Source organism: Micropterus salmoides, unplaced genomic scaffold (assembly GCF_014851395.1).
Source record: "Micropterus salmoides isolate LMB-PRFRI ecotype aquatic unplaced genomic scaffold, ASM1485139v1 Ms_hic_scaffold_15, whole genome shotgun sequence".
NCBI lineage: Eukaryota > Metazoa > Chordata > Actinopteri > Centrarchiformes > Centrarchidae > Micropterus > Micropterus salmoides.
In genome coordinates this window covers 15,301,674-15,329,448 of record NW_024040596.1, presented here as the reverse complement: position 1 = coordinate 15,329,448, position 27,775 = coordinate 15,301,674, and the positions used below count along the sequence as shown (strand labels likewise).

The window sequence follows — 27,775 nt, the reverse complement described above, 5'->3', positions numbered from 1 at the left end:
TGACTCCGCAGTAATTCTAAGAGTGAATTCAAAGTGTATTTTTATAGTGGAAATAAAAACTAAACTTAACTTCAAAGAAAATAACACATTCAGTGATAAAATATCCTAAAAACTAATGTAATGTATCTCAAACTTTAAAACCCTCATGCCTCACCCTCAGTACACCAAGCTCACGAGTATTTTTTCTCCACATTAAACGATGATCATATTATATGTTGAACAGTTGAAGTTCAGCTGCACTTAAGGTTATGGCTCTCCTACTTCTTTTATTATTGAGCCATAAGCTGGCGACAGAGTGAAATGGTGAGGGAATTACAACAGAATACACCAGACTTTGTTTCTCAATATGTGTTGAATGCTGATTATGTTATCCCTCTTCTTGATCCCCGTGTGCGTTTGTGTGTGTGTGTGTGTGTGTGTGTGTGTGTGTGTGTGTGTGTCAGAACGGGCTCAGCACTTGCTCTGCTTTATGGGACCTCTGCTACACTGGAGCACCACCACTTCAACCATGCTGTTATGATCCTTCAGAGCGAGGTGCACTATGTCCCAATATCTGCTGCAATGCAGTTACAATGAAGGTTCTGCTAATGTCTCCCGCTGAATGTTGTATTCAACACATTCAATTGCATGCCAGACCAATTCAAACACCATCTACAACTAAGTTCTAAACTCTGTAACACCCTTCCTCCCTTTGAGACACCATATATTTAAGGTTGTTTACGCCGCTGTGTCTTGGACTTTATTTGCCTACCCTCATTAATATTAAAGGGGTGGACAAATTAGTAGAAACACCTGTCAGAATAACGGAATACAATACAACAACACCACAAACTGCAGTCTCCAAAATGATCATCAGCACCTCTTTGAAACAGTTAAACTGAAACTGAACATTATAAATGTCATGAAAAGCAGGAAAAGCACAGGTGAAACTAATTTCATTAAATATGGTTCAATTCCAACAAGTGTAAGCCCAGTAAGCCATGACAGTGAGCCAGTGAGTTAACTTTTCCTGCTATGACATGCCAACATCTCTGCTGTTGTCCTGCAGGTAGAACGGTGAGTGGCAGAAGATTAATGTGATGTCCTTGAAGGGATAGTTCAGCATTTTGGAGAAACACACGTATTTGCTTTCTTGCAGAGAGTTAGCTGAGAAGATCGATACTACTCTCACTTGTGTATGGTAAGTGTAAGGCTGTAGCCAGCGGATGGTTATCTTAGCTTAGCATAAAGAATATAAACAGGGAGAAGCAGCTGGCCTGGTGCTGTCCATAGGTCCCAACACATCTTCTTTGCTTAGAGTTGAGTCAAAACCTGGGACATCTGTGGCATTTTGCTGTGTGATGAAACTACACAGTGGCCTTTTATTGTGGCCAGCCTAAGGCACACCTGTGCAATACCCATGCTGTCTGATCAGCATCTTGATAAGCCATACCTGTGAGGTGGATGGATTATCTTGGCAAAGGAGAAGTGCTCACTAACACAGATTTTGACAGATTTGTGAACAATATTTGAGAGAAATAGGCCTTTTGTGTACATAGAGAAAGTCTTAGATCTTTGAGTTCAGCTCATGATGAATGGGGACAAAAACTAAAGTGTTACGTTTATTATTTTGTTCAGTGTATATTTAACAGACAGATGTGAGAGTGGTGTTGATCTTCTCATCTAACTCCCAACAATGTCAAAATATTCCTTTGAAGTAATGTAACTTGTACCTAAGATACCGTGCCTGTATGTAAGCGAGTAAACAAATAGGTCATGCCACCCTCAAATCAATGTAATTACAGAGGTGATAGATTTTGTGGTAACTGGTTGAGAGACACTTTTTACCAGGTGACTGGGTTTGCATGAAGTTGTAATTAAAGACGTTTTGATGGTGCAGCTGAGCTAAGCCCCTGGCTTAGCAGGGTATGTTCCAGTGGCTTCATTATCATCGTGCTGACAACACAGTAAGCTGACAAATGTTTGCTTGAAATATCATAATGGATTCTGTTGATACTGGGGTTGAACTACTGCTGAATCATTAGCATATAAATGAAAAGAGTGGCTAATTCAAGTAGAAGAGGAAGCTCACGATTTGATCCACCAGCCCGCACGACCAATTCATTTAAAATGTAAACTTTTAAACGTCACTCACTCCCTTTGTATCTATCAATTTCCTCTCGTCATTCTCACTTCCTATTTTACTCGCCTTTCTTCTTCATCTGCTCCAATTGTGACAGAATGAGAGAAGTGCTTTGTGCCTCTGTTGTTACGTACTTCAATATTTGATGGGAACACATGAGCTCATGAAGGGAATCACGGGCGCGCTGAGACCGTGTTCAGACCTGGATTCTCAGCGTTGAAAGGGAAAACCGTGGCCATCCAGTTTTGAAGCTCTTAGCTAATTTCTGCAGGTTATTGTCATCCTCTAATTCTGGTCCTAGATCTTATATTTTCTCCACAGATAGCCCTCTACATCAGTTCAAACCATCCTCTAGAGCAGGTTGCCTAAGTGGTGAACAAATTTATAATACATGATGGGGAGAGGGTTGTTTTAATGATAGAAAGCCTCAAGTGAGAGATGTTGCTTACTGCTAGGGGCAGGAGGGAAGCTACTGGCTTCCCTCCTGCCCCTTCAGAGATCCATTCATGTTTATTACCATTACGTTTTAGGTGTGCAAAAAGGCCTTTTTAATGAAAGGATTTTTGACGTCATCAGGAAAGCAAAACCAGGGAGAGTGGTTCACTTCCTTCTATATAACAGTTTACTCTATAGTGAGCAGTAAATTTAGATTCAGACACTTACAAATCATTGTCATTTTGCCTCATCGCAAACAGGTGTTGTGTTATTATTTTATAAACCTTCTTTATATATCTATTAAATGTGACACATTGCATTGTGGAATTGGTATCAGAAAGTAGTGTACTTGCCATAAACTCTTTTTGTCATTCCTTTGGGGGAATTTTTAAGGGCACTATGTAGTTAATAGAAGTAGAAAGTAAATATTAGGCTGTACTGGGTGCTTGCTGGCTCGCTGTCACATTGTCATGACTTACTGAGACACTTGAATTGAACAGAGCTATCGTTAATGTTAATAGTAACACGTGCTTTTCATTATTACTATTTGAAGTTTTTTCTTTTTGAGTATTTGAATCACTGAAAAAATGGAGATGTGAGCAACAATTTAGAGATCTTGAATCAGGCTTTATAGTTTACACTTTATACAAACCCTTTAACAACATTCAACAATGAAAATGTTTGTTTTTTTAACCTTTGCTTATCAAAGTACCAAAGACTGAATATTTTCACACTAGCACGTCTGTCAACAAATCCAGTGATCTGTGATAAGATCATTTGATTTATTTTAGGCTTTTTGTGTGCATTTGGTTAGACTTGTTTAGAAACACTTTATCATGTTTTCTCTGTGTTTGTCTCCACAGGGTCATAATATCTTCTCCAACCTGTCGTCCACAGAGTACAGTGACCTCATGCAGCTGCTGAAACAGTCGATTCTGGCAACAGACCTCACACTTTACTTTGAGTATGTTCTGCTAAACACTGCCCTGCTTATTAAACTATTAAATCTCCGCAGAGCTTGGCTGACTCCAGTGTACTAACTCATTTACAATGAAGCACAGTGAGTCTGTGTCTGTACAGAGGTTTACTATAGAACTTTTAGGTGATACCGCCCCCTTGTGGATTTGATGTAATTTACACCTGCATATACTGTTGTCTTGCTTCCCTTAAGAAACAGAAACACTTTCTTTGAGCTGGTCAACAAAGGAGAGTACAACTGGAATGTGAAGGCTCATAGAGACATGTGCAGGTAATGCCCTGCACACAGAAAAATGCTGTCTTTGAATCCCTGGAAACCTTTAATAATCCATAATAAATACTAAATCCATCTCATTCCTCTCAGATCCATGATGATGACAGCGTGTGATCTTGGTGCTGTCACTAAACCTTGGGAAATATCACGCAAGGTGAGAATTACAGGATGAACTCTCTTCATGTGTTACAAAACCATCCACCTAGAGCTGAAACAATTGGCTAATTAATCGATAGCTGATTGACAGAAAAAGAATCAGCAACTATTTTGATAATAAATTAATCGTTTTAAGTCCTTTTTCAAGCAAAAATGACAAACATTTCCTAATTCCTGCATCTACATTGTAGCGATTTTCTGCTTGTCCTTACCTTATGTGATTGTAAACTAAGTATCTTCAGGTTTTGGGATGTTGGTCAGACAAATAAAGCAATTTGATTTCATCACCTTAAGCTTTAGGAAATTGTAAAAATAATTGGCACATTAATCCGTAGTGGATAATCATTAGTTGCAACCCTACATTTTTCTTTTCTTTTATTCCAGGTGGCAGAGCTGGTGACCAGTGAGTTCTTTGAACAGGGCGACAGAGAGAGATCGGAGCTGAAGCTCACGCCCTCAGTGAGTACATGGAAGCATCTCTGTTTCACTTCTGTGACCTCCATGAGCCGGTGATGCTGAAGATACATTTTCTCCACGGTTCCAAAAACATACTGACTGTGTAGGAAACACGAGAGCTTGCGTTTCGTAGTGTGGGGAAAAGTGAATTGTCAGCTCGACTGCTCCTCTGCCTTGCTGCTGTGCCAAGATCAAACTGTGGATCATTCTTAAAAAAAAAAACTCCTCCTACACAGGATTCAAAGCAAACCCTGACCTTTCTATTCATTCAGCTGTAAACACAAGGCATTCTGTATTGTATTGTGTATTGGAGCTCAACTAGCCTTGACTGGCTGATAGTTGAGATGATAAATTGTCTCATACAGATGTAAAAACAAAAAATAAGAGAGTAATGAAAAGACTTTGGTCCTAACGAAGATGTTGTCTTAATTCATAATGTATTCATACTGTCCTCAAAGCCACAGCACCACATCAGAGGGGTACTGTGTGTTTGATTGAGGAGCTTTGAAGACTAAACTGTGTTGCAAGTTCTTAAAGGGGAAAAAACCAACAGCTTTCTGTGTGCAATTAATGGCTGTTGACTAATCGAGCCAGGCCACATTGCCTCCACTCTGAAATAACTAATGCAGTAGCCTCAGGTCTGCCGCGTGTGTCAAACCTTTACCGCTCTGTGTGTGGGTGTTGAAAATTAAATATTAACTTCCAAGTCGTAGCCCAGTAACTATCTCTGAAGCACAGCCTCATTGGAGCCTCTTAAGTTCAGGCTGCAGAAGAATGAGGTAGAAAAGAAAATGAAACGTGAAATAAACGCAGTTGTCTTGAGAGCTGAGAAGAGAATTATCTCTGACTAAAGCAGTAACAGCAGCACTTTAGGGACTGCGGAGAAAGCCTGACCTATAGTAGCCTTACAGTAAGCAGAATCACATTTTTTTGTTTCTCCACTGTGAGCACAAATGTAGGTGTGAATGAATTCTAACTTTTGCTGTTTCAGGCCATCTTTGATCGAAACAGGAAGGATGAGTTGCCGGGGCTTCAGCTGGAGTGGATTGATGGAATTTGTGCTCCGCTGTATGAGGTAACGCTCAAAGCTTCGCCGCTCTCTGGTCTTCATTGTGTTGCGCTTGTCACACACACACACACACACACACACACACACACACACACACACACACCCGCCTCTGACATCAGTATTCGCTGTCCTTCCTCAGCTATTGTCCCCCACTGACGCCATCAATGAAACTGTCACTAACAGCTATTCAGCTTTCTTTGCAGTGGCAGATTTCACTCTGAAAGAGAAATGCCTTTTTTTCTCCTTCTTTTTGTTGAAAGCTCTGACACAACTTCAAGGTTGCATCCTGTTCTTTTGAGAACAGCAGAATGAGTGTGCACTTTCTGACTGTGAGGAAAAGCTCAGAGGCAGTGGAGTGTGTGAATAGAGCTGTGATGGTAGTCGGGTTAAGTCCCCTCAGTAAGACAGTGTGCTTTGGGCTTTATTGCACAGTGATAAAATAAGCAAGGGCTGACTCTTGACAGTTGGCTAACACGCGGATAGAGAGGCTGATTTTTATTTTAAATGTTAGGGTAAGAGTTAGAGCTAGTGCTTATCTTTCAGGAAATTCATGGAAATCTATACTGTGTCCTCGCCTGTATAGTAATCTGTGTGCGTGTGTTTCTGAGTGACGTCAAGAGGCACACCTGGCCCTCCCACTGTCGGCAGCAGCGGCTGTGTGGGAGAAAGACGCAGGCTGACTTACTGAGGAGATCAGGTCTGTTAAGAGATGAGGCGTGTTGAGGTAAACTCATGAAAGCAAACAAATCAGACGGAGCAGTTGTGAAAGGAGTCAAGGATAAAATAGTTTATTCTTACAGCACCGGGTGATTTTCTGCTGCTTTTGTGCTGTTAAACTGTAAAGCAAGACCTCCTTCCTTTTTACTGTCATATTAAACACATTACTCTTAGTCATCGTGAGTAGACAACAAACGATAGATCATCTTCACATCTATTGAATTATCCCAGGATCAGTGTTGAAAGTTAGAGCAGACTAATCTTCTGGTTTCCCCATTGTTACTGGCTGTGTATTGTTGATAAAAAAGCATCAAAGCGGCATGTGTTGTCTGCCTAGGGTGTTGGGGGTGGGGGGTCTCAACACTGCCTCATATACAGGCTGATGTTTGGAGAATGCAGATATGGAGCTCACGATCATGCTGCTGCCAATTAAATTTGCAAGGGGGAGAACAGAGGAAGTACAGAGGCAGCAGGGTTTTTGTCCGTGGGCGGAAGAGATCTCGTTCTTGATCTCGCTGATCTCCTTCTCCTGGTGGTGGCTCACTACTTTGTGGAATATTAATCCCCCATTATATAACCTTCCATCTTTCTACCCCACCACATGACAGTCTGTCTGTTCTTCTTCTTCTGAGTCTACCTCAGTGGAATAATGATGACAGTGTCCCACGGTGGATTTATACGGCGGAGATGGAGAGAAATTGTTCTCCATTAGAAAATGATCTTTTTTAACTCACAGATGAGACAAATCCATAAACATGAAAGCAGTCAATGCATTCGGTTTTCTGTAGTTTTTGAAAAGTACAGCTGTATGCAGGCCAGATGTCATCACAGTTGATTTTTTTTTTTCTCACAATCAACACACACTTTTTTAACTCATCAGACTCTGCAACAATCATTTTCATGCAGATAACTTTCACCATGAATTGTTTGGTCTATGAAATAAATATAGAACTTCACTTCTTTATCCATAAAAGGACCTCGTTCTGGTCACATACAACGTGGAGGTTATTAAATTTGTTTATTTCGAATATATATGTAAGACAGAAACATCCAACAAGAAATAATAATTAAAACAAATCAAAATGACAGACTTGCAATGAATTAGATAAAATATCACTGTTATTGTTAATTATTGAACTGTTAAATGACATAATTTTGTGTCCAAGATAAAAAAAAAAATGAAATAAAGCATCTAAAAAATAATAACAACAATAAATACACCAGTCAGAATAGTGGCAAATTCTAATTTACTAAAGCCAAACTTGATGTCTTCAAATAGCTTGCTTTGTCCGATCAACAGTCCAAAACCCCCAAATTATTGATTTATAAACACAAAAAAAGCAGTAGATCCCTCTGTTTGAGAAGCTGGAACCAGTTAAAATGTTTGGCCAAAAGTACATAACTTGTTATTCCATTATCAAAATAACTGCTGATTAATTAATTAAATGAATTAATTTTCTGTTGATTCAGTTAATCAACGTATACTTCAGCGCCACATCGCCATATACAGTACAAATGCACACATATAAAGCCAAATACATAACTGAGGCAGTCCGACTCCGTAAACAGCCATTGACTGTATCTCAAATCACGAAAATGGAAATCCATATTGTCTCCAAGGTCGCCTTGGCATCACAGGTAGACAGCTTCATAATTAGCGGCACACATATTCCAGCAATTACAATATTATGAATTATTGAGTCACACGCAGCTTTTCAAAACACCCTTCAGGACCCACTATGAAATCCTAATGAAAAAAAGTGGGCAGACAGCTGTTTTTTTCAAACAAAGAAAATAGTCTTGATGTCTGAACTTGGCCACGTTATAGAGCTTTGCCCCAGTCGACCACCCACACAAGTGTTCATATGAATTAGTGAATACACCCTCTGAATATAAATGCATCTCCAATCGCCCGCTTGCATTTAAAGTTCAGTTAATTGGCAGCCGTGCTTAGCTGTGTTTTCCCCAAGTGTAACAACAGATTTGATTTCCCTTTCATACATACAATCCCTAGTGTAGGTGTACTCAGTTACCTACCTATTTATTTCATTCATTTCTATAATGGCTACCCATTCAACTCCCATATATGTGTGTGTGAATAAATGTCATTTTCATTGTTTTGTATGTGGGACCCATGCCCACATGTTATATTTCCATATGAAATGAGGTTATGGAAACAATAACTAATTACAGACTGCCCTGGAAATCCAATACACACAGCATGGGGAACAAAATCTCCTCGTCTCTCAGGTAATTTATTAAAATGGCGGATGGCAGCTTTGTCTACACTGCCACTTACAGTTCAACACAAAGGTAACTTATCACAGTCATACATGTGTTTCTAATCTTTAAAGAGCAGCCATTTCACTGCCTTAAACTATCACACTGCTGGATGTTGCTGTTATTGTAGCAGGGTGTTCTCTGTATTGTTTCATTTGTTTTGCCCATATAGTGCATTCGATGAATAATGTGCTGCTTTTCTAGCCCCAGTCTGTTCCTCTCATGTATTATCGCTACATTGTAGTCACAGAGCAAAGGACAAAAATAAATACCCGTCGATCTTTGAAAAACGCAGGAGGTCGTTTCAACCAAACTCCATATATTGATGGTATTTCCAGACTCCTCAATGACTCTAACCGTCTGAATGGAAAATGATTCTGTTTGACGCATGATAAAGATTTTTAACCCCTTTCTTAAATTGCAACTCTATTTCTTTATCCAGGTAGCTGGACGTGATATTATACAAAACAGGCAAAATATTAACATGGTATTTTGTATGAAAATATAAAATATTTTGAAAAAACATCAAGACTTCTTCCCTAAGCTGTCTGAGGCAAAGATCAAAGCCGGCATATAAATACGGGTATAATATATGTTTGTTATTTTCTGACTTTATATAAGACACAAATTTGCCCATTTTCTCGTTGGAAAGTACAGCCTCACAGAGCTGCCAGGTATTTTTATGAAACACAAATGCTGAGCGGTGTGTTCTGATATCAGTGAAATTGTAACACATGAGGGGCACAAACAGGGGCCTCTGCTTTTCATGATGATGGTATTTCTCCCCCCCCCCTCTAGACTCTGGTCAAGTTGAATCCCAAACTTCAGCCGATGCTTGACATGATCAAAGCCAACAGGGCCAAATGGGAGGAACTGAACAAGAAGAGACAACGTGGCCAGAGTGTTTCTCCACCCGCAAGCCCCTGCAGTGGCGACAGCACAGAAACAAGTGGCTATGCTGTGGCCAAAACGGGCTGCACACCCTGCTGTAGCGGCGATGCTGATGGCACACCATCTAGACCTTTTAGTTAGCTTCTGATGCCATCTCCGAGCTGATCTCTTAGGCTTATTTCCTCTTACATGCAGCCTGCAACAGAGGCAGTGCAGTGCATGCAGAGGGTCTTGGGCTCTGCTCCTCTTCGCTTTTGCTACTAGAGATGAGCTTTAGACTTGAGTGCGGCGCAATCATACAGGTTTTTCTGCTCCCTTCAGTCTTCCTGTGCTGAGGGCTGACAGAACTGTGTTTGGCAAGCTTGTCGGAGCAGCTACAAATCAGCTATGTCAGAAAGGAAACTCAAACCACTGTGTCAACATGTCAACCAGTGAGTTAACACTGACTATTCTGGGCAGTGCACAGATTTTCAGCACAAGGCATGGAGAATATACGAGAGGAATGTTCGTTGCTGTGGTTCGTTTTGCTCTTGGTAACGTTACCTCCTCGTTGCTCGCATTTTGTCCGGGGTAACAGAGATATTTTTTGTAAATCTGTACATACGCTTTTGGGTTATTAATAAGTGCTGTTTAAAAACAACCTGTACACACTGGATTGTGATGTGGCTGTAGAGTTTCTGAATTAAAAGGGGTGCAGGAACAGCAGGACCTGTGACATTGCTTGCAATGCAAATTGAGTGCCCCGCTCCTACCCTTCCTGTGCCTTGTTTTCAAATTCTAATGAAAAATGCATGGCCTCCTCATGTTAACCATGACATGTTTTTGCCATAATTTGTAAAACCAATGACTGCAGTTATGTCTTGACCCCAAGCATTAACATTACATATAAAAAAACTATTTTGCTCAATTTTATATATGCAGGATCTCACTTGTCACACACACACACACACACACAATGTGCCTTGATGACGTTGTTCTGATATCACAATCATTTCTGAAGAAAAGGTCCTTTCATCTACTGATGTATCACTAACCGCTGAAACATAAAGCAATGTAATGTTATTTAATATCAACTCCTCACTAAACTACATTTAAAATAATAATTTAGAATAATAGAAATTACACTTACTTGTGTTCTGGCGAAAAGTTAGATGATGAGACCACTCTCACATCTGTCTTATAAATATAAGGCTGACAGTTAGCTTAGCTTAGCACAAAGACTGGCAACAGGGGGAAACAGCTAGCCTGAGTCCGTCTAAAGGTAATTTGCCAACTAGCACATCTACAGCTCATTAATTCAAACATTATAATGACTTTATAATAAAGTCTGTTTAATCTGAACAAAAACCTACGTGTACTGTTGTGTCAGACTATTCCTCAGCTAGAAAGACCGGTAACTTTCTACCGTTTCGATGTTAGCCAGGAAACTCGTCTGAGACAAGAAACAGTCTGACATATACCCACCCCAAAAAACACCAAATTGCCTTTTACCTCTTTGGTTTTTGTACGGATAAGATAAATGGGATATAACTTGTTAGTCTGTGAACTTAAGAGGTGTTGGTTACCTTTGGATAGATTCATGCTAGACGTTTCCCTATGTCCTGTCTTGTGCTAAGTTACGCTAACCAGCGCATGGCTGTGGCTTTATTTAAAGGTGCCATAGAATGGAAAACTGTATTTACCTTGGTATAATTAAATAAATAATAAAGTTAGTTTCTTCCTTCATATGTAACTCTTGCACATGCAGAAGACCCCGGAAAAACGGGCGAATGCTACTATGCCAGATGTGACATATCATCTGGGATCAATAATATTAACGCCCCCAAAATTTACATATACCATCCGACATTACAGAGAAGCGGTCATATGAGCTCATTGAGCTACAGCTGGATCTCGTTCAGAATGTCTCAAAGAAAAGTGCTTTTATGGTTATGAAGAAAAGGTAAATATTTTCTGGTTTTCCCTCTGATGTCCTCTGGCTGCTCTGCCTCTGCGATTTATTAAGTTTCTTGATGGACAGATAGCTTTACTTGTTGCTAACACTAGAGTAACCGCTAGGTGCTGCTAACGGTAGCTACTGTTATCAGCTGGCTTTGAATCAGCGGTCCTCAGCTTCAGTACTAATGTTTGACCCCGGAGCACAAAGCTTCCAGAAACAGAAATAGGATGGCTAGCTGCACAGCTAACTGAGTAGCTATCAGCAGCTGCTGATAGCAGTAGTTAGTGGCTAAAGTAACTCGTAACATACAAACTCCTTACATCACCAAAAGTGGAGGCAGAGCAGCTGGAGGACATCAGAGGGAACAGACAATATTTCCTCCATCAACTGTAATCCAGTTTTACCGAAACCAGTGAAGAAAGTTATAAAGTTCTTTGTCCAGTACTGTACTGTAATCAGTGAGGCCTAGCATCATATAACAGAACAAATAGCTGTTTAGCTATGCCCCGCCCCTCTGCTGTGCTTGTAGAAGTTGGCCAATCAGAAGCAAGTGGGCTTTCAGGGAGGGTGGCCTTAAAGAGACAGGAGCTAAAACAGAGTGTGGTGGAGGGTGAGGAGGTGTTTTTGAACATTAAAGCATGTAACAGTTAAACATTTTCTAGTGGAAACCCTAAATACAAGTATGAACCTGCAAATAAGTATTGTACGGCACCTTTTAAGGGAAAAATATGAGTGTTATCCTCTGATCTACCTTGCCGCCAGACAGCAAATGAGCATATTTCCTAAAATTTTGGCCTTTTCTCAAAGCTCACAAATGCTACTCAAACAACTTTTACAATCTCCAAAAGAAGACTGAGACACTGAAACTTACAGTACTGAAGTGCCCATGCAGTCACAAGCTGTTATTATAAGCATTATGTTTTTGGGGGGGGGGGGGGGGGGGCATCCTTATGAATTGTGTTGTAGATTTGTTAATTGGAGTTTAAAATGTGACTGTGCACATTGTGTGGCATGGATCTGTGTGCTCTACTGTATTTTAAATGAAGAGCTGAATTGAAGTCGACTAGATTTTTTTTTTTGAATTGCATGTTTTATGCAGTATTAAATTCAACCACTTGCTAAGGATGTAGCAAACGTGAGCCAACAAATACCTCGTATTTTGTCATTATCTCATCGGAAATGCATGATTTAAATTCTATTGCATCATGTTATGTGAATTATGAATATTGCTGTTCTATTTTTCTATTAGGTCTCCAAATGTGGCCAACTTCTACTTTTTTGCAATGTATCCTGCTTCTTGTATTTCTTCTTTCCTCTCCCAGTTTAGGTTCATTTACAGCAGGCTAAACTGAAAGAAATGTAAGGCATGAAAAGGCAAATGTGCAATGTTTCTTTTCAGAGTTTAAATAAAAATATGCTGCTACACGTCTTCTGGTTTATTCTGACACAAAAGTACACTTTTCGAACACTGTACTCGAGTACAAACTTGAGATACTTCTACTTTATTTCCATTTAATGTTAACTTATATTCCAATAAAGTTTAGAGGGAAATATTGTACGTCTTACTCCACCACAAAATATAATGAATTGTTATAGATTAAACTACCCAACAGTAGATCAGATTGTTAAAATTAGCCCCACCTCTACGATAGTAAAATGCTTCTTACACTTAATTGCATTAGTAGTAACATTCTAATAATATAATAATGGAAAAGCACTCTCAGGTACCGTTTTTCTGCATTTGAAGTACTTTTACTTTATATTTCACTAATAATACATACATACCTTTATTTAAGTAACACTTTAAATGCAGGACATGTAATGGACTATGTCTATATTCCAGTATTGCTACCCTTACTTCAGTAAATACCTTCACCATGTATTCAGCCTCACAGTATTGTACAGTATTTCTCCCAATGCAGTGCTGACCTCATGTGGACAAATGTATTTTTACACATGGAATATGTCTCAATGAAATACTGCAGGAATACGCACATCTCTTTGAGATAAAACTAATGAATAGAAATGATGCAGTCTAGTTAGATTCATCTGTCATTCTGACACGAAAGTGACAAGAAAGAAAGTCTCAGCATAAAACTAGTGTGATATAGCTGCAGTGTATTTCATCGTCCTAGGCTGAGCTCTATTGCTGTTGATAGGTGGCGGTGATGTCATTAACCAGAGTGTGGGAGGCTGTGTGGGTGAAGATGACTCCCAAATGAGACTGAATGTAGAATTTTTTTTCCTGTCAGGGAGCAAAAGGTAGACTCTGTTAAACCGATATGTACTGGATTACCTTGAGCTCAGTGTGGCACAGGTAGAGGAAGAGCAAAACAAAACAAAATCCTGCGCCTATTGACCCTCCTGGCGCTGTCTTGAAAGCAGAAACAAAGGCGATGATGTATGAGTTGATGCAGATGATTTCTGTTGTATTTGACAAAAGAAAAAACAACTGGGATGTTTTAGTTCAATTTATTGCACAAATAGCATTGACAAAATGTACTTGTTGGCTGTTACAATGGTGTTAAGAGAAGAGGAAAATAACAAGAAAAAAAAAGGTATATCCATAACATTTACAAGCTCTCACACGTTTTTTGACAGAGGTAAAATGTCACATGATGGGTCCCTAATAAGTCCTCTTATTTGGGGAAAATGTTAATTAAAAGGACATGGTGGTCCAGGAAAATGTGACGCACAGATCAGAAGGAGAAAAAAATGCAAGATTCCTCAGAAAATAGCTCTTTTTAAGCTTAACTTCTTCAGAAGCGATGGTTAATAGTGACAAATAGTACAAGTTTGGTATCTAATTGTAGATCCATTCAAAAAACCTTTACACAGTACATATGCACTAATGAGGGAAACTACTTCCGAATGAATTTCTTTAACAACAATTATATGGAGCAGAAATAATTTAAGAGGGTCTCAAACGTCAGAAACATAAAGTAACCATATATAGATAGATAGATAGATAGATAGATAGATATAAATCTATATCTCTATAAATCTATCTATATATATAAAAAAGATATAAAGTTGTAGCATTTAACAGTCACAAATGTCTACAGCTCTCAGAAGGGTTATCTTTGCATATGCTGATAAAAAAAAATGCAAAATTAGCTGTGTATGAAGTTACTAAATGTGCGTGAAGGTTGTGGGTTACACAGTCAAACACATGTTTACAGTATGTTTGCATGATCTGATGAGTCTTTGGTACGATGTGAGCACCGGGATCCATAGGCCTAAAGATTTGAATACGCGGTCACACTGAAGCAGGAGGCATGATCAGAAAAAATAAACACAACACACACAGAGTCCAGAAAAAGTTTCTTATGGCAATAGGTCAGTACAACAAAAGTCATGAGGGTGAAGAAGATGAACTAGAGACACAGAAAACATCATGTCCAAGTTAATTTTGCTCCACAAAGGGACTCAATGCACACCAGCTGCGTGTATAGTAGGAGTAGGGGACGGCAGACAAAAGCTTTAGAAAGGCACAGAGCTTTAGAAAGCGCATTCATCTTGAACTTACCACTAAAGGAGTGCCATACACACACACACACACACACACACACACACGAAAAGTAAAAAAACACAGATGACTTAACCATGTTGGCAAGGTTAATAAGAAATGGTTAGACATAAGCAAATATGACAAAAATCAAGGTTTTGTTGCATCATGTCTAGTTGCATCGTGGCTGTAGAGGTCATGACCCAACAGCAAAAGTCAGTGTCACCATGAATGACAATGATTGTTACAGCATACTAAATGCAATATAATGTAAAAGAAAAGGTTTAGGTGAATCAATAAATGGCACCGAATGACACTTTAGATGAAAGACACAAGATTCGCTGTTCGTTTTTTAAATTCATAGTATCTATTAATCCAAAATGCACAGGGTGCTTTTAGAAAAAGTGGTGAAGTAAAGATGGACAGGAACGGGAAATTAAAGGAGGTTCCTGTTGCCGAAGATGTTATTGGGGTCCACATAGTCCTTGACAGACTTGAGCATCCCCATGCCGACATTGGAGACGGTCTCTCTCATCCACTCCTTCCGAAGTTTCCCCACTGAATGACAGGAGAGAGAAAATAAATAAATAAATAAACTCAAGGAAGAGGACCGAGGGGGAGAAATAGAGGAATCGGCACGGCTGATTGCTCAGCAGGCTGCTGGGAGCCAATCAATCTTGTGAGAGTGAGTGAATAAACAGAGGGTGATAAATGCTTTTATTCAGAGAGGAGAAATGTTTTGCATGGCATGATTTATGGAGCTCAGCAGACTATCAAACTCATTAGGCTCTGTGTGTTCCCAGAGGAGGGGCCGGCTGGCGGCTGTAGCGGGCCGTCCCCGGCTCCCTCACTCTTTGAGCCACCACTCCCCTCCATTTCCCTCCCTCCAGAGTCACTGGAGCATTTTCTCTGTGTGTGTTTCTGTCTCATTGTGCACACGAGCGCGCTCCTCCAGCTGACCCGCGAGGCTGTTGTGCTTGCTTGTCCTGAATGCCGCTCTGCACCCTCTGACACTGGCCTGATCACCAACAGGGTGCCAAAACCAACCACGGAGCACCACACAATGGTCCTCTGTCAGCGGGACTTTGGCTTTCAGCCGCTCTTCACCCTCCCTCCTCCTCCTCCTCCAAACCCCTAACCTGAGGAGCGAGAGCGGCTGTGGCACGAAGCCTAGTGAGGGTGCCCATTGCTTCACCAGCTGTCCAGTCCGACATACTCCACAGCTTCTGTACCCGAAAGGTTCTTAGCGGAGATTCTGGAGCCAGCGAGTGGTCTGTTGACTGCGGAGGACGGAGAAAACCTCACTCGAGAGCCAAACTCTAGTTAGGGAACTTGAAATAAAATAAAAACGTTTTAACCCCAGACACAATGAAGTCCAACTTTGAGCTTTCACATTTTCTATAGATGCTGAGGATTTGAATTCAACATTTTTGTTGTTTGGCATTTTGCTTTTATTCGATAGTGGAGATAGAAGAGACAGACAAAAAATAAGGGGTGGGCAGGGGGAGTGACAGCCAATGAAACTCCTGCCCGAGCTAAGCAGGCAACGGCCCCAAAAACCCTAAGAGCCCCAAAAGCCTCAGGCTCACCGTTAATAAATTACAAATTTGTTAAAGTATTTGAACCACTAAGGTACAATATCAACTGACGTGGACCTCCCAGTATTAGCTTACATTGGTATATATTTCTAAATAAATTGGATGTTTAATAAATTTACCACAATAGAAGTCCAACTGCTAATGTTTGCCCCAGCACCACCTAAAAGGCTAATCCTGTAATGTTTAGCAGAGTCTAATTAGCCAATTAAGGAAAAGAAAAATAATGAATCAATCGTCAATTGTCAAAAAAGCCAAAACCTCTCTGGTTCCAGTTTCTCTCAAAAAAATAAATGATAAGAATGAAAACCACTGTTAATAGTTGCACCTTTAGGAAATCAGTTTAGAAAAAATAACTAGTCATTATCAGAAGATTTTATTAAATAAGGCAAAGAGCCTTAATCAAAGGACTTGAGGTTGGCTACATTACTAAAAGAACCAAAAATGAATGAAGTGCAACCACCAACAGAAATTAACATAAAATATGTCAGATCTGAGCTGGGTAAATGTTAACTTTTGGAGGTCATGCCAACTTCAAAGAAACACATGATATCTATATTCCAAATCTCAAAAAGATAAATTTGAGAACAGAGCGGCAGAGAACAGGTGCTGCTCGCTGAGTAAACACTTGAAACCAGCAGTCTAATCATTTCAGATTAGATACAGAGGCCTGAAAATAGGTAAGGTGTATGATGGGAGTCTTCACACGCCTTCCCTTCCCTCTCTACACGCCTCTCCTTGCATCACTAGCAGGAGAGCTCCATAGGGCATGTTGAGAGAGCGGGCCGCCGTGATGCATTGGTGCGCCCTGTTATCAGAGTCCAGCCAGTAAAACCCAGATGGGGATCAGCCATGAGGCTGGTGAGGCCCATCTCCTGACAAAACAGGGCAGACAGCAGGGTCACCAGGGACTCTGATACCACACGCACCTCCAGATGGTGACAGAGGGACCAATCAGATGCTACCCAATAACTAAGAAAGTACCCTGCTCTTCCCAACCTCCTCCTCCTTCAGTCCTTCCTCCTTGTTCCACCTCCGTCCCTCCCTCCTCTCAGGAAAAGGAGAGAAAACAGAAGGTGCTGGGACTGCATCATTGCCTCCATCACTGTGATAATTTACACATCTATCTTGTCATATTCTCTCTTTTTTGCTTGCTATTGCAATCAATCTCTCCAGGCTTGGTCTGTGCAGCTGAGACATGCAAAGAAGTGCAGGTAGTTATTTCAGAAATGACAGATTTATTGTTTTTGTCATATTTTTCTTGTGTGAAAAAGCGCCGGGGCAAAGGCAAGAGGGGGGATTCACTAAATCAGGTCATTTTTCTATCTTTTTTCTATCCGGTTGGCAAGGCTAGTGAGATTGGAGCTTTGCAGGGCCACAGGGTGAGGATGCTGGGCACCCCAGGGAGGCCCTTATACAGAGGAGACTATAGAGGCCAGGGTGAGCCTCAACCCCTCGACACGCTGCTCTCACTCCTGTGGGGCTGCTCTGACAAATGGGGGTCAGGACATGGAAGACAGGGTAAGGTAGTGGCCCTGTGCTCCTGTGATATGGCCGAGCCGGAGTATTGGCTGAGAACCCACGGTGCAGGGCTGATAGATGGATGGCTCTCGTGGTGATGGATGTTCAACAACTCTTCACCGCTGTGACACCGGTGACCTAGTTAAAGAGGACATTTTCTCCCAGTTTTCTCAAAACCAGCGAATAATCAAACATATAACTGAGCTTTTGCCTTTAAGTAAGTGTGATAAATCTGGCTCCATCCAAAGTTAAAATTGTCAGTATTTCTGTGGGCAGCAGTCAACACATGGTGTGAGCTGAGTATTATGTCCTGCAGAGAAACAGGTACAGCACTCTACACGCCCAGATTCACTTACCTACGCCCACGCAGCCCCAACACTGACCTGCTGTAAATACAGGGCCACAAAAATGTATATTTCCTGTGGTGCCCTCCCACCTCACCATCCTTGACTACATCTGTTTTGTTTGATACACAAAACCCAGTGAAACTAGCTCCATTTGTCAAACGCTGATTGTGGGCAGACAAACCGGTCTGTCTGCGCCCAGATAGCGAGCCCCACTGTTATTAATCACAATTACAGAGTGGGCCTCGCACGCAGGAGCTGCATCAATATCCCCTCCTCTCCCCCCTGTCACCTCCCCGTGCTGCTCGGGGTGGCTGGGCCACCGTTTGGAGGTCAGTATACAGCCAGCGATAACGGCGGCATCATTTACCCCAGCCGGCCGCCTCCTTTTTATTAGCAATCTTTTAATTTTGAACCCGTCCCCGCCTTCAGGAAAAATTGTCATTTAATATCACAGCTGATTCACTGCATACTGTTTTTGACAGGTGTGATGAATAGCCTGAAGTGATGTATGAAAACAGCGAGGCGGATGGCAATATAGATAAGGCAGCCATTTCGGTTAGCCCTGATGGGGCCCAGAGAGTTGTTTTGCCGCCCTCCCCTGCTCACGTTTCATTTGGTCACTGCTGAAAATGAACAAATAGCCGAGTCCGAGCCATTCGTCTGAGCCACAGGAACATCTTTTGGACACGAGGGAAGCAATGAAAGATCTCTGACCAAATGCACATTTACGGCACGACTGGCCGCCTGCTCACTAGCACGGAAGAGCTAACTGGGAAAGCTCACCATGCTGTCTTTGCCACTCAGTGCAACCTTTTCCCATAAATTATAATCTAGGAGACAGTGTGAATATCATGAATTATGTGCACCTGTTTAGTACATGTTTGCAAAAACAGACCCAATATTTTTTTAGATGAATTTTTCAGGTTGTAGTACCTCCATGGTGATGTGACAAGCTCCCTCCATTGGCAAGGATCTCTTCTCTAGCTGCATGCTGGGAAATACAAATAACATAAAATAAAACCACATTCAGTCATACTATATAATACTTTATTCTGACATTCACTCTCTGGGGTGCTGGAGATGTAATTAGGATCTATGAAAAGACTGTACTACGCCATAATGTTGATAAAAATCAAACTGGTCGTACCTCCACTTGTTCATACACATGTATTGGATCACTGAGTCCCCTATAGTTGAAGGCAAAGTAAAAGTAGACACACGCACCAGCGTCGTACGTCTGAGTCACCCTGTAAGAAACAGGTAAGAGTTGTGTTTAAACAAAAATATTCCTTAATGTTTCCCCTTCAGCTGTGAATTTACATAAAAACAGAGAACAGTGTTTTGTCAAGGAGCACCATTTTCATACAACAAATGCATTTTTTCCCCCATCATAATCTGAACACAAAGTAAAATGGGAGGTTTGGTTTTCCCCTGTGAACCCCTGACCTCATTTCCATTCATGGTTTCCAGAAAGCGGAGGCAGCTTGGAAGCTTTGTCACCTTTAAAAACATAACATTATCAGCCCTTAAATGGCTATCAAATGCTTTTACTGAATCATCTAAGCCATTAGTCTCTTTGATGCGGGACAGAAAATTGACCAGTTTGTTTGTTTTACACAGAGCTAAATATCCTTACTGTTCACGTGACTGCTCCTAGATAAAATGCAACTTTGATTCTCCCATCAGTAACATGTTTAACAACCACTTTGTTACAAATAAAATGATCTACAGATTGCCCGTTCTCTCTCTGGCTTCGTTTCCCTGCGGAGGAGCAGGGTGCAGAGCCCTTGTTCATTTGACATGGCCCATCACCTGGCACACTGACTGTTCTAGAGGTTAAATGGACAAATCAATCATGTGACAGACTGCAGCCGGGGAAATGAATGGCTGCAGCATAATCAGGCTGAGGCCTAATCTGTCCGCAATCGGCGAGCAGAAGCCTGGTGCTTCTCAACCGGCTGGCCTTCTGTTTGTCACTTTGTCCGTCTGTCTGCTTGTGTGGCTCTTGGTAACTCACCAGGGGTCGGGTGTAGGACTGGGTATGTGACCTGAATACCTTTTTTTTTTTTTTAATGTATAGATGATATACCAAAAGTTGGCAATGAATGTCTGATCAGATTCAATCCAATAAATTATTGGCCACTATTTATTCCTGTTTGAGTAAAGTTTGCTAAAAACTACAGTGCTCAGCTGGTTTACAAAGTTACTTTGCCTTTTTTTTTTTTAACGATAAAAGAACATATTTGTGACCCATTTTTAGAGATTTTTGTTTTCAGTATTAACACAGACGGGGTAGGGAAGCAAGAAAGTATCAAAAGACATTGGTTTTGGTCTCTTCATGGGATATGGTGACTTTGGGTTCTTTTGTTAAATGAAAAAAGGGATTTGTAGAAAAAATGTTAATACTTGTTGTTTGGTTTTACTGTTTTTGTTCAGAAACTTAGCACATTGTATCTGCATTTGTCTGTTGTTGTTGGTGGTTTTAAATGATATCCAGCCCTAATCTGGACCTATATGCATTAAGACTGTCATTTGCAAACATTACCTGCATGTGGATAACGGTGTAAACTGCACTCCTCTGTCTTTACACTCTCGAATGATGCGTGCCTTTACGTTTCTGCAAATGTCTAACACCCTGGAAATAAAGTAAATGGCAGAATTAAAAAAAACAAACAGATAAAACAGAATTGCCAAATGACATTCAAGTTTCACAACAAAATCACATCCTAAACTGTGACATTTGTGTATTTAAAACATAATAGTTACATGTATAGGGAACTCACATTAAAAATTATTCAAATTCAGAAAAAGGCCAGAAAAGGGGAGCAAGAGGAGAGACTGACTAACATGATGCCCATTGTGGGAGAGGTTCCCACTGGTGTGGAAATGGCCGCCAGTACTAAGCATGTGCAGTCATGTGTGGAGAGTGGAGGATGGGGAGGAGGATGGGTAATGAGCCAGGCACATATGCTCGCCTCAGTGCCTGATCTCTTGGTCTCTCCCGTCAGGCATGTTACACAACATAGAGCTCTGTGTGCTCCTGGTTGTTGTTGATGTTGTATGTGTCTGTGTGCGTCTGTGACAAAATGATGATGAAACCATGTAGAAAATGCAGAAACTCACCACATGTTGATGTGAGATAAACATGTGGCTCACATTGCATTTCCTCACACAGATAGGACTCTCCTGGTGTGTGTGTGTGTGTGTGTGTGTGTGTGTGTGTGTCACTAATGGCGTGTTTGTAGGCTGAGGAGTCAACGTTTCCGCCAACACAGAGGCAGTTAATGTGGGGAGGGAGAAGGCAAGCATGAAGGTGAATGTCAAAGAGAAATAAACTAGAGGAGGAGAAACGGGAGAAAGAGGAAGAAATAGGACTATCTTAGGACAAACTGTGTGGGAGGTGAATAAGGAAAAATGTTTACAGCTATTTTAATTAAACTGAGAGAAGCCTACAGCTCATATCAGTGTATTTACCTGTCCCAAGGCACAGAGGTTTCAAAAGACTCCCCGATCACATAATAGTCCATCCCCAAGTCCTGCTCAGAAGACAAAATTAGCATTAGCAGGCTGGTAGGTTAACGGTCACTGAGTTAATTTCATAGACTGAGTAAAAGAAGGTATATTTATATGAATACTAGAAACCAGGTCAAAGTGTGTGTGTGTGTGTGTGTGTGTGGGGGGGGGGGGCTGCCTCTACAGAAACCGAGTTTCTCATACATATATATTGTTTAAGAAAACATTTTACCACGAAAGCCTGAAGAAATCAGGTTACTTAAGTGCATGTAAACTCCTTGCTTCGTGTTTGTGTGATGATCAAAAAAGGCCTCTGACAGGACTGACCTCCATTGTCATTTTGACAGCAACCACTGTGCTCTCCTCATGATGTAGATACCTAAGTGTTAGACACCCTGACAACAACTGTGACCAGATCAAATCATAGACCTCCCGAGGTCACATTCTGCAGCCTTTCTGTGTGGCTCACTATCCTATCTGCTGTCAGACTGAATCCTCTCCGCTGTCGCCGCTCAGGCAGGAAAAAAAGCCAAAGGACCCACCCGAAGGTAAGCGATGACGAAGGTCAACATGTAGCCTCTCTGCCCATTGTCCTCTCCAGCTGCCAGGCCCCTGGAAGCAGATAACAGGGTTAATATTTAATAGCTCTTTTCTTTTAGCTTTGTTGGTCAAACCGCTACCCTCACAACAGCAGCCTGGGAGCCTGTCAATCCAACAATGTACAGATCAATGCAGCTATGCTCTGTGTATCGCCACAGGTCAGCCACACATCCATCACCAGCAGTGGGTAATCAAATTTTCATCTACCGCCCAAACTAATCAGGCCAAGCTCATTAGAAAATCACTATATTGATTGTCACCCTTCTTCCCGTTTCCCAACACCACAAGAAAATATTCCTCCCAGAACCGCACCAATCCATCAAAGGCACTTGATCTGATGGGTGACCGCGATTTATTTGAAATAATGCTATAAAAGCAGAGGATGCTGCGTGTAACTGACAGGTTTCTTGTGATTTAATTGCTTGCTATTACCAGGGCAGTGCTCCACCTACCTGCTAAATCTAGGCACTGGGCCAAACAGTAACACTAACAGTAATATATGATCGATAAGCCTTACAAGGAAGAAATCCCTGATAATGCCCAGTGAGGAGCACTAAGCATCCCTGGTTTGTCCCCTGCTTAAACTGTGGCTGTAATGAGCATTTGGTTTCTGACTAGCTGGTATTACTTTCAAATGATTAAAATATATGAAGAATAGAGTGGAGACTTTTACATCAATTTTGTTTTATTGTAAGAAACCTTTTTGTTGACCCCAAAACTATATTAATTACTACTTAATTTCTATATGTATAGACAGTAGATATAAAGGCTCAGTATTTTTCTTTTTACAGACTTTCAAGTAAAGATCGGTGATTGATCTGCCAGTAAATTCCTGTTGTGATAAAAACATATCGGAAAATATTTTGGTAATAGGATATAAAGAGAAGAAAATCAGAAAATGCAAACTAGTGGCTAATTTTATACGTCCCTTTAAGGGAGTTGGAAATAAAACAAAAAACTGAATGGCTGAGTTGTTATCTTTAAAATCACGCCCCCCCCAATATTCAGAATATACAATTATAATACATAACATAATAAACCCTAAATATGAAGATGGCATTTTACAAAAGGTAAAACTCTACTATTACACAATTACCAATGTTAAGCACAGAAAACATTTCTAAATTTCAAACACCCCACTGGATCATCAGAACCACAAACAAACAATAACTCCAAATCACAATAACCAACTGGACGGCACATTGCTTCATTTATGTTAGGAAGAACTCATTTATAAAACTGTTGTTAAAGGTTTAAAAACAGGCACAGGGTAGAGAGAACATCCCTCTCAGGCTGACAGGTAACTGATTTCCACCTAAGTCCTCATTGATCCGTTTCATGATCAATCACAACAGCGAAGGACTCCCAGGCTGTCTCCTCTCGCCCTGTGCTGTCCTTAGGGGAGCTGTGCCCTACTATCACCGCCCACACCACACCTACTTTAACATAAAAGCTGGCCTGACAGGAGGAGGCGCACATGTGATCCATCAATCCACACTGAGACAAACTACTGAGTAGAAGGCCAAGTCTGAAGTGTGTAACTGTGCTTCTCCATCCTTTTCACCGCTACTACATAATGGCTGGTTAAATAAAGTGACATCGGGGCCTCAGGCAGCTCCCTATCATGTTCAAAGTCACAACAAAAGGTGCTTTGTCATTTCTGTGCATTCCATGGCCGGGCTCTGCAAATGAAGACAGGGAGAAGAAGAAGAGACTACTTACCCAAATTTAGCAGCAATGTCATAAACTTGCTTCTCATGCTGCAGGACCTTCTCACGGTCGCCCTCAAACAGTAGGGTGGCCACACACAAGCAGTTTGGGTCGAACCCTTTGAACTGGTGATTAAACAGGCCGATTAAGTTGTCATGAAAAACACTTGGGGCGAGCAACTGGTGATGTTCACTTCTAATTTTTTTTTTTACCTTGGTGATGTAAAATTTCTTCAGCCCATCCACAAAGGACGTGAAAATTGAAGATACTTGAGGCTTCAGGGCATGACCTGTTAAAATATCAGATAAGAGTCAGCTCCATCTACTCACAAGGAAGTGGGCCTGAAAAAAACCCGATAATTTCTTTCACACATTCTTCATACCCCTACTTCTGCTTGCATCCTCCAGCGTTCTGAGAGGGCAAGCGAGTCAGATTTATTTGAGGTTTCAAACAAAAGGAGGAAAAATAAATGGTAAGATTTGAATAACTTTACAACTGGCCAGTGGCTGCCAGCGACAGCGACTATAAATCAGAGGGATTCCGAAGGGAAGTGGGGTTGACACAGCGATATCCGTCTTCCTCACCCACACTTTTTGATTTATTCCTGATTGGACGCACAAAAGTGCCTGTGGACAAGTGAAAATGAGGGGTTGGGGCCAATGGGATGGTTATCAATCACAGTGGGGAAGTCACGGGTGATGTCGCCGAGACTTAACAGTTCATTTATTTCCCCCCATGCTCAAGTCTCTTCATCACTTAGTGTCCTAATTGTTTCCATTCCAAAATTTGATTGCAGGTCTTTAGGTCTCTTGCAGCCATCATACTCGTTAATTAAATACTCAACATCCAGAGAAAGAAAAATACACCTACATGGTGCATTATTTCACTTTTAACTCTCCCCTCTGTGGTTTGGTTGTTGTTGTTTTTTTGCATATTAACACATGCTGCTACTTACTACAACATTCTCATTTCTCATCTTGTGTATCAAGGAAGGCAGTGCTAAATTGTAGTCCCAATCTGAGAAAGACCTGTGAATACATCAACTCTCCTTACTCAACAGCCAACATGATTAAAAGTGAGGACACGCCACTAATAAGCCCAAGAAGGTATCATAGAGCCATGAGTTTTAGTTATTAGTGAAAAACCTGGTCGCTTCATCTTCCCTACTTAATGCTTAGAAGTGCCTACTCTGTGAAAAGTGGAAATATAGGGGAGATAATGAGATCCCTGGAGACTGGGGAACTTTACAGAGATCTCTGGCAATGCCAGATGCATTCCACTAGACCTTAAGAAACAACATCATATAATTTCAATGTAACAACTGCTTAGTTTTGGCCAGGGTAATTTTTCATCTTGCTTCAATTCTTTGTCTGTGTGTGTGAGCAGCTATTCTGCCACAGAAATGATAATCAATTCAACAATTCAGTGCTGTAGACGGTAAAATCATTTCATGCTGTACAATTGCCATTCATTGTTCTTCTCTCAGCCCACATATTGACAAAAAATACAGTGTGAGCAACAAATTCAACTCAAATAAATATGATTATTATCATGATGCTGCCATGTGCCTCATGTTGCAAAGCTCAGTGAACAAAGCCAAAGGTTACATTGGACATACTGGAAAAAAAAACAAAACACATTTCCTGAAAATAAAAAACAGGTCAAAGTTCTACTTGTACACTGAAGGGTCACCACATAGCAATTAGAGGGCTTAAATGAGAGTGACGTTCGTTTACAAGAGATAATGACAGCAGTAATATGTAATACATTAAGTTGAGGCTGGCCTTTATTATGAATGATCAAACTAAACTTACCAAACTGAAATTGTTCATTATCCATGAGTCGTATAGATGCCGGGGCACACCTCTGAAAAATAATAATTTGGTCTTCATTAGTTTGTTTGATTCACAACTTCTACAAAATGATGTCAAGAATTACGTCAAATCACTGTGCCAAAATAAAGCTTCCCAATGGCATCAGACCAATTCAACCAATATTTATTGTCAACATTTAGTGTAACTGTTGTGGCTTTGAAGCTTTTGTTCTCTTGTTCTCACCGTCAGCCAGGGGCATTTTTTTGTAGCAGAAGAACAGAAAAGAAGGCGAAAAAAGGACAAAGTGGAAGAAATACATGAACATACTGATTTACCACAGGAATTGACCAAAGAACACGGATAAAGGCTGAGTGGGACCAGTAATGTCGGACATGCCACAAAAACTATGGGCAATAGCTGGCCACAGATGCTCAACAGCAGCTGACAGAAGACTGAGGGCTTGGTGTGTGAGGGCCTTCAGGCCACAGCAGTATATACTAAACCCACCATGTTATACCAGTGAACAGAAAGAACTAACTTAGTAGAGGCCAAAGTAAGAGGAGCAGTAAACTGGAGCCATTGCACTTTTAGGGTGCTGTGAATACAAACACAACACTTTCTGCAGTGTCTTAGCAGTAAAGAGTCTCAACATAAAAGTCTGCTTAGGTTTTACTGTAAGATTTTTGTTATGGGGAGACAGCTACTGTATGCTTGAACTATTAAGGTTTCAACAGGGAGTACCAGTTGGTCTAAAAATAAAAAAATAAATGTTGCTGCTTTTTGTTGGCAGGTCGGTTTTAAACAACGAAGAGGTGAAGTGAAGACCTGAAAGTGCTTATTAAATTTCATTCCAAGCGTTTCTCGTAGCCTCATGTTGAGACAGGGAGAGAAAGCAGTGACAAAGTGCAACATGTTCAAGGACAGACTGACATGTTACCTGTTTGGCAACCTCTCGAAGACAGGCAACTCCCTGCTCAAAATTAGGAAATACCACAGAGCCGTACTTCTGATACTCCGGCACGGGACGGATCTTCAGTGTTACCTCAGTAACCACACCCAGAGTTCCTGTGGAAAATCACAGTGAGAGATTTTGAGTAGAACAAAAAGAGGTAAATCAGTTCCCATAATTTATATGACCTAGCCCCCTCTTAGAGCGGACCTTAAGACCATTTTACAGGGCTCTGGTACACGTCCCAAGGGTCCTTTGGGTGACCTTTGTCTCACATTTCACCAAGTAGATCTGGTTTTCTACCACACATGGGGGGGACACCTAAGATTTATCAACTTAAAGAGCACAAGGAAATAAAGCAGGGCTCTATCAAAGGCAGTAACGCCAACAGCAGCATAACGTATACAGATACAGCTAAAACCTCTGGCTGACCTCATGACCCTGAAAACTGTCAACCATTAGCTGCTGCTGAAGGAATCACATTGGATGTTTAAAAACAAGAGTGTCTACTCTGGCCTTACAAAGCAACTATGTCTGGGAATAATACTTTAATTGCTTTCATCCAAATATCACAGTAATATAGTAGACTGTTACTGAAGTGTGTTTAACTTTGTGGTTGTTGATGTGATTGTGAAATGATAGATCAAGCAAAATGCCACAGATTAATGGTCCAGCTGCTTTTCTTTTGCTTTACATTGACGTAAATTAAATATATTTGGATTTTGGACTGTTGGTTGAACAAAACAAGATGTCACAATGGGATCTTGTAACTTGTAGTTATATATATATATATATAACTATGTTTTGGCTTTATCTGATACAACAATTAATAAAAATAAATAAATAAAATCAACAATGAAAGTCAGTATGTGAATTGTATCTGTGTGAACCAAACCCATTA

At 40.8% G+C, this 27,775-nt stretch overlaps 2 protein-coding genes across 2 annotated transcripts in view; one reads left to right on the top strand and one right to left on the bottom strand.

The window, feature by feature from the left end:
- The window catches only part of pde11a (phosphodiesterase 11a), a 39,660-nt gene extending 26,920 nt beyond the window's left edge, over positions 1-12,740 (top strand). Inside the window, exons 14-20 of the mRNA XM_038720601.1 lie at positions 444-534; positions 3,421-3,521; positions 3,729-3,806; positions 3,900-3,963; positions 4,350-4,424; positions 5,413-5,496; positions 9,286-12,740. Coding sequence (XP_038576529.1) covers positions 444-534; positions 3,421-3,521; positions 3,729-3,806; positions 3,900-3,963; positions 4,350-4,424; positions 5,413-5,496; positions 9,286-9,519 — 727 coding nt within the window. The 3' untranslated portion in view covers positions 9,520-12,740. The remainder of the gene's footprint in view (positions 1-443; positions 535-3,420; positions 3,522-3,728; positions 3,807-3,899; positions 3,964-4,349; positions 4,425-5,412; positions 5,497-9,285) is intronic.
- Positions 12,741-13,773: 1,033 nt separating this feature from the next.
- Positions 13,774-27,775, bottom strand: part of agps (alkylglycerone phosphate synthase) — a 30,167-nt gene continuing 16,165 nt past the window's right edge. The window contains exons 11-20 of the mRNA XM_038720540.1: positions 26,863-26,990; positions 25,926-25,977; positions 24,324-24,400; positions 24,124-24,236; positions 22,344-22,413; positions 21,763-21,824; positions 20,834-20,923; positions 19,436-19,535; positions 19,222-19,279; positions 13,774-15,383 (exon numbers count right to left, since the gene is read on the bottom strand). Coding sequence (XP_038576468.1) covers positions 15,262-15,383; positions 19,222-19,279; positions 19,436-19,535; positions 20,834-20,923; positions 21,763-21,824; positions 22,344-22,413; positions 24,124-24,236; positions 24,324-24,400; positions 25,926-25,977; positions 26,863-26,990 — 872 coding nt within the window. The 3' untranslated portion in view covers positions 13,774-15,261. The remainder of the gene's footprint in view (positions 15,384-19,221; positions 19,280-19,435; positions 19,536-20,833; positions 20,924-21,762; positions 21,825-22,343; positions 22,414-24,123; positions 24,237-24,323; positions 24,401-25,925; positions 25,978-26,862; positions 26,991-27,775) is intronic.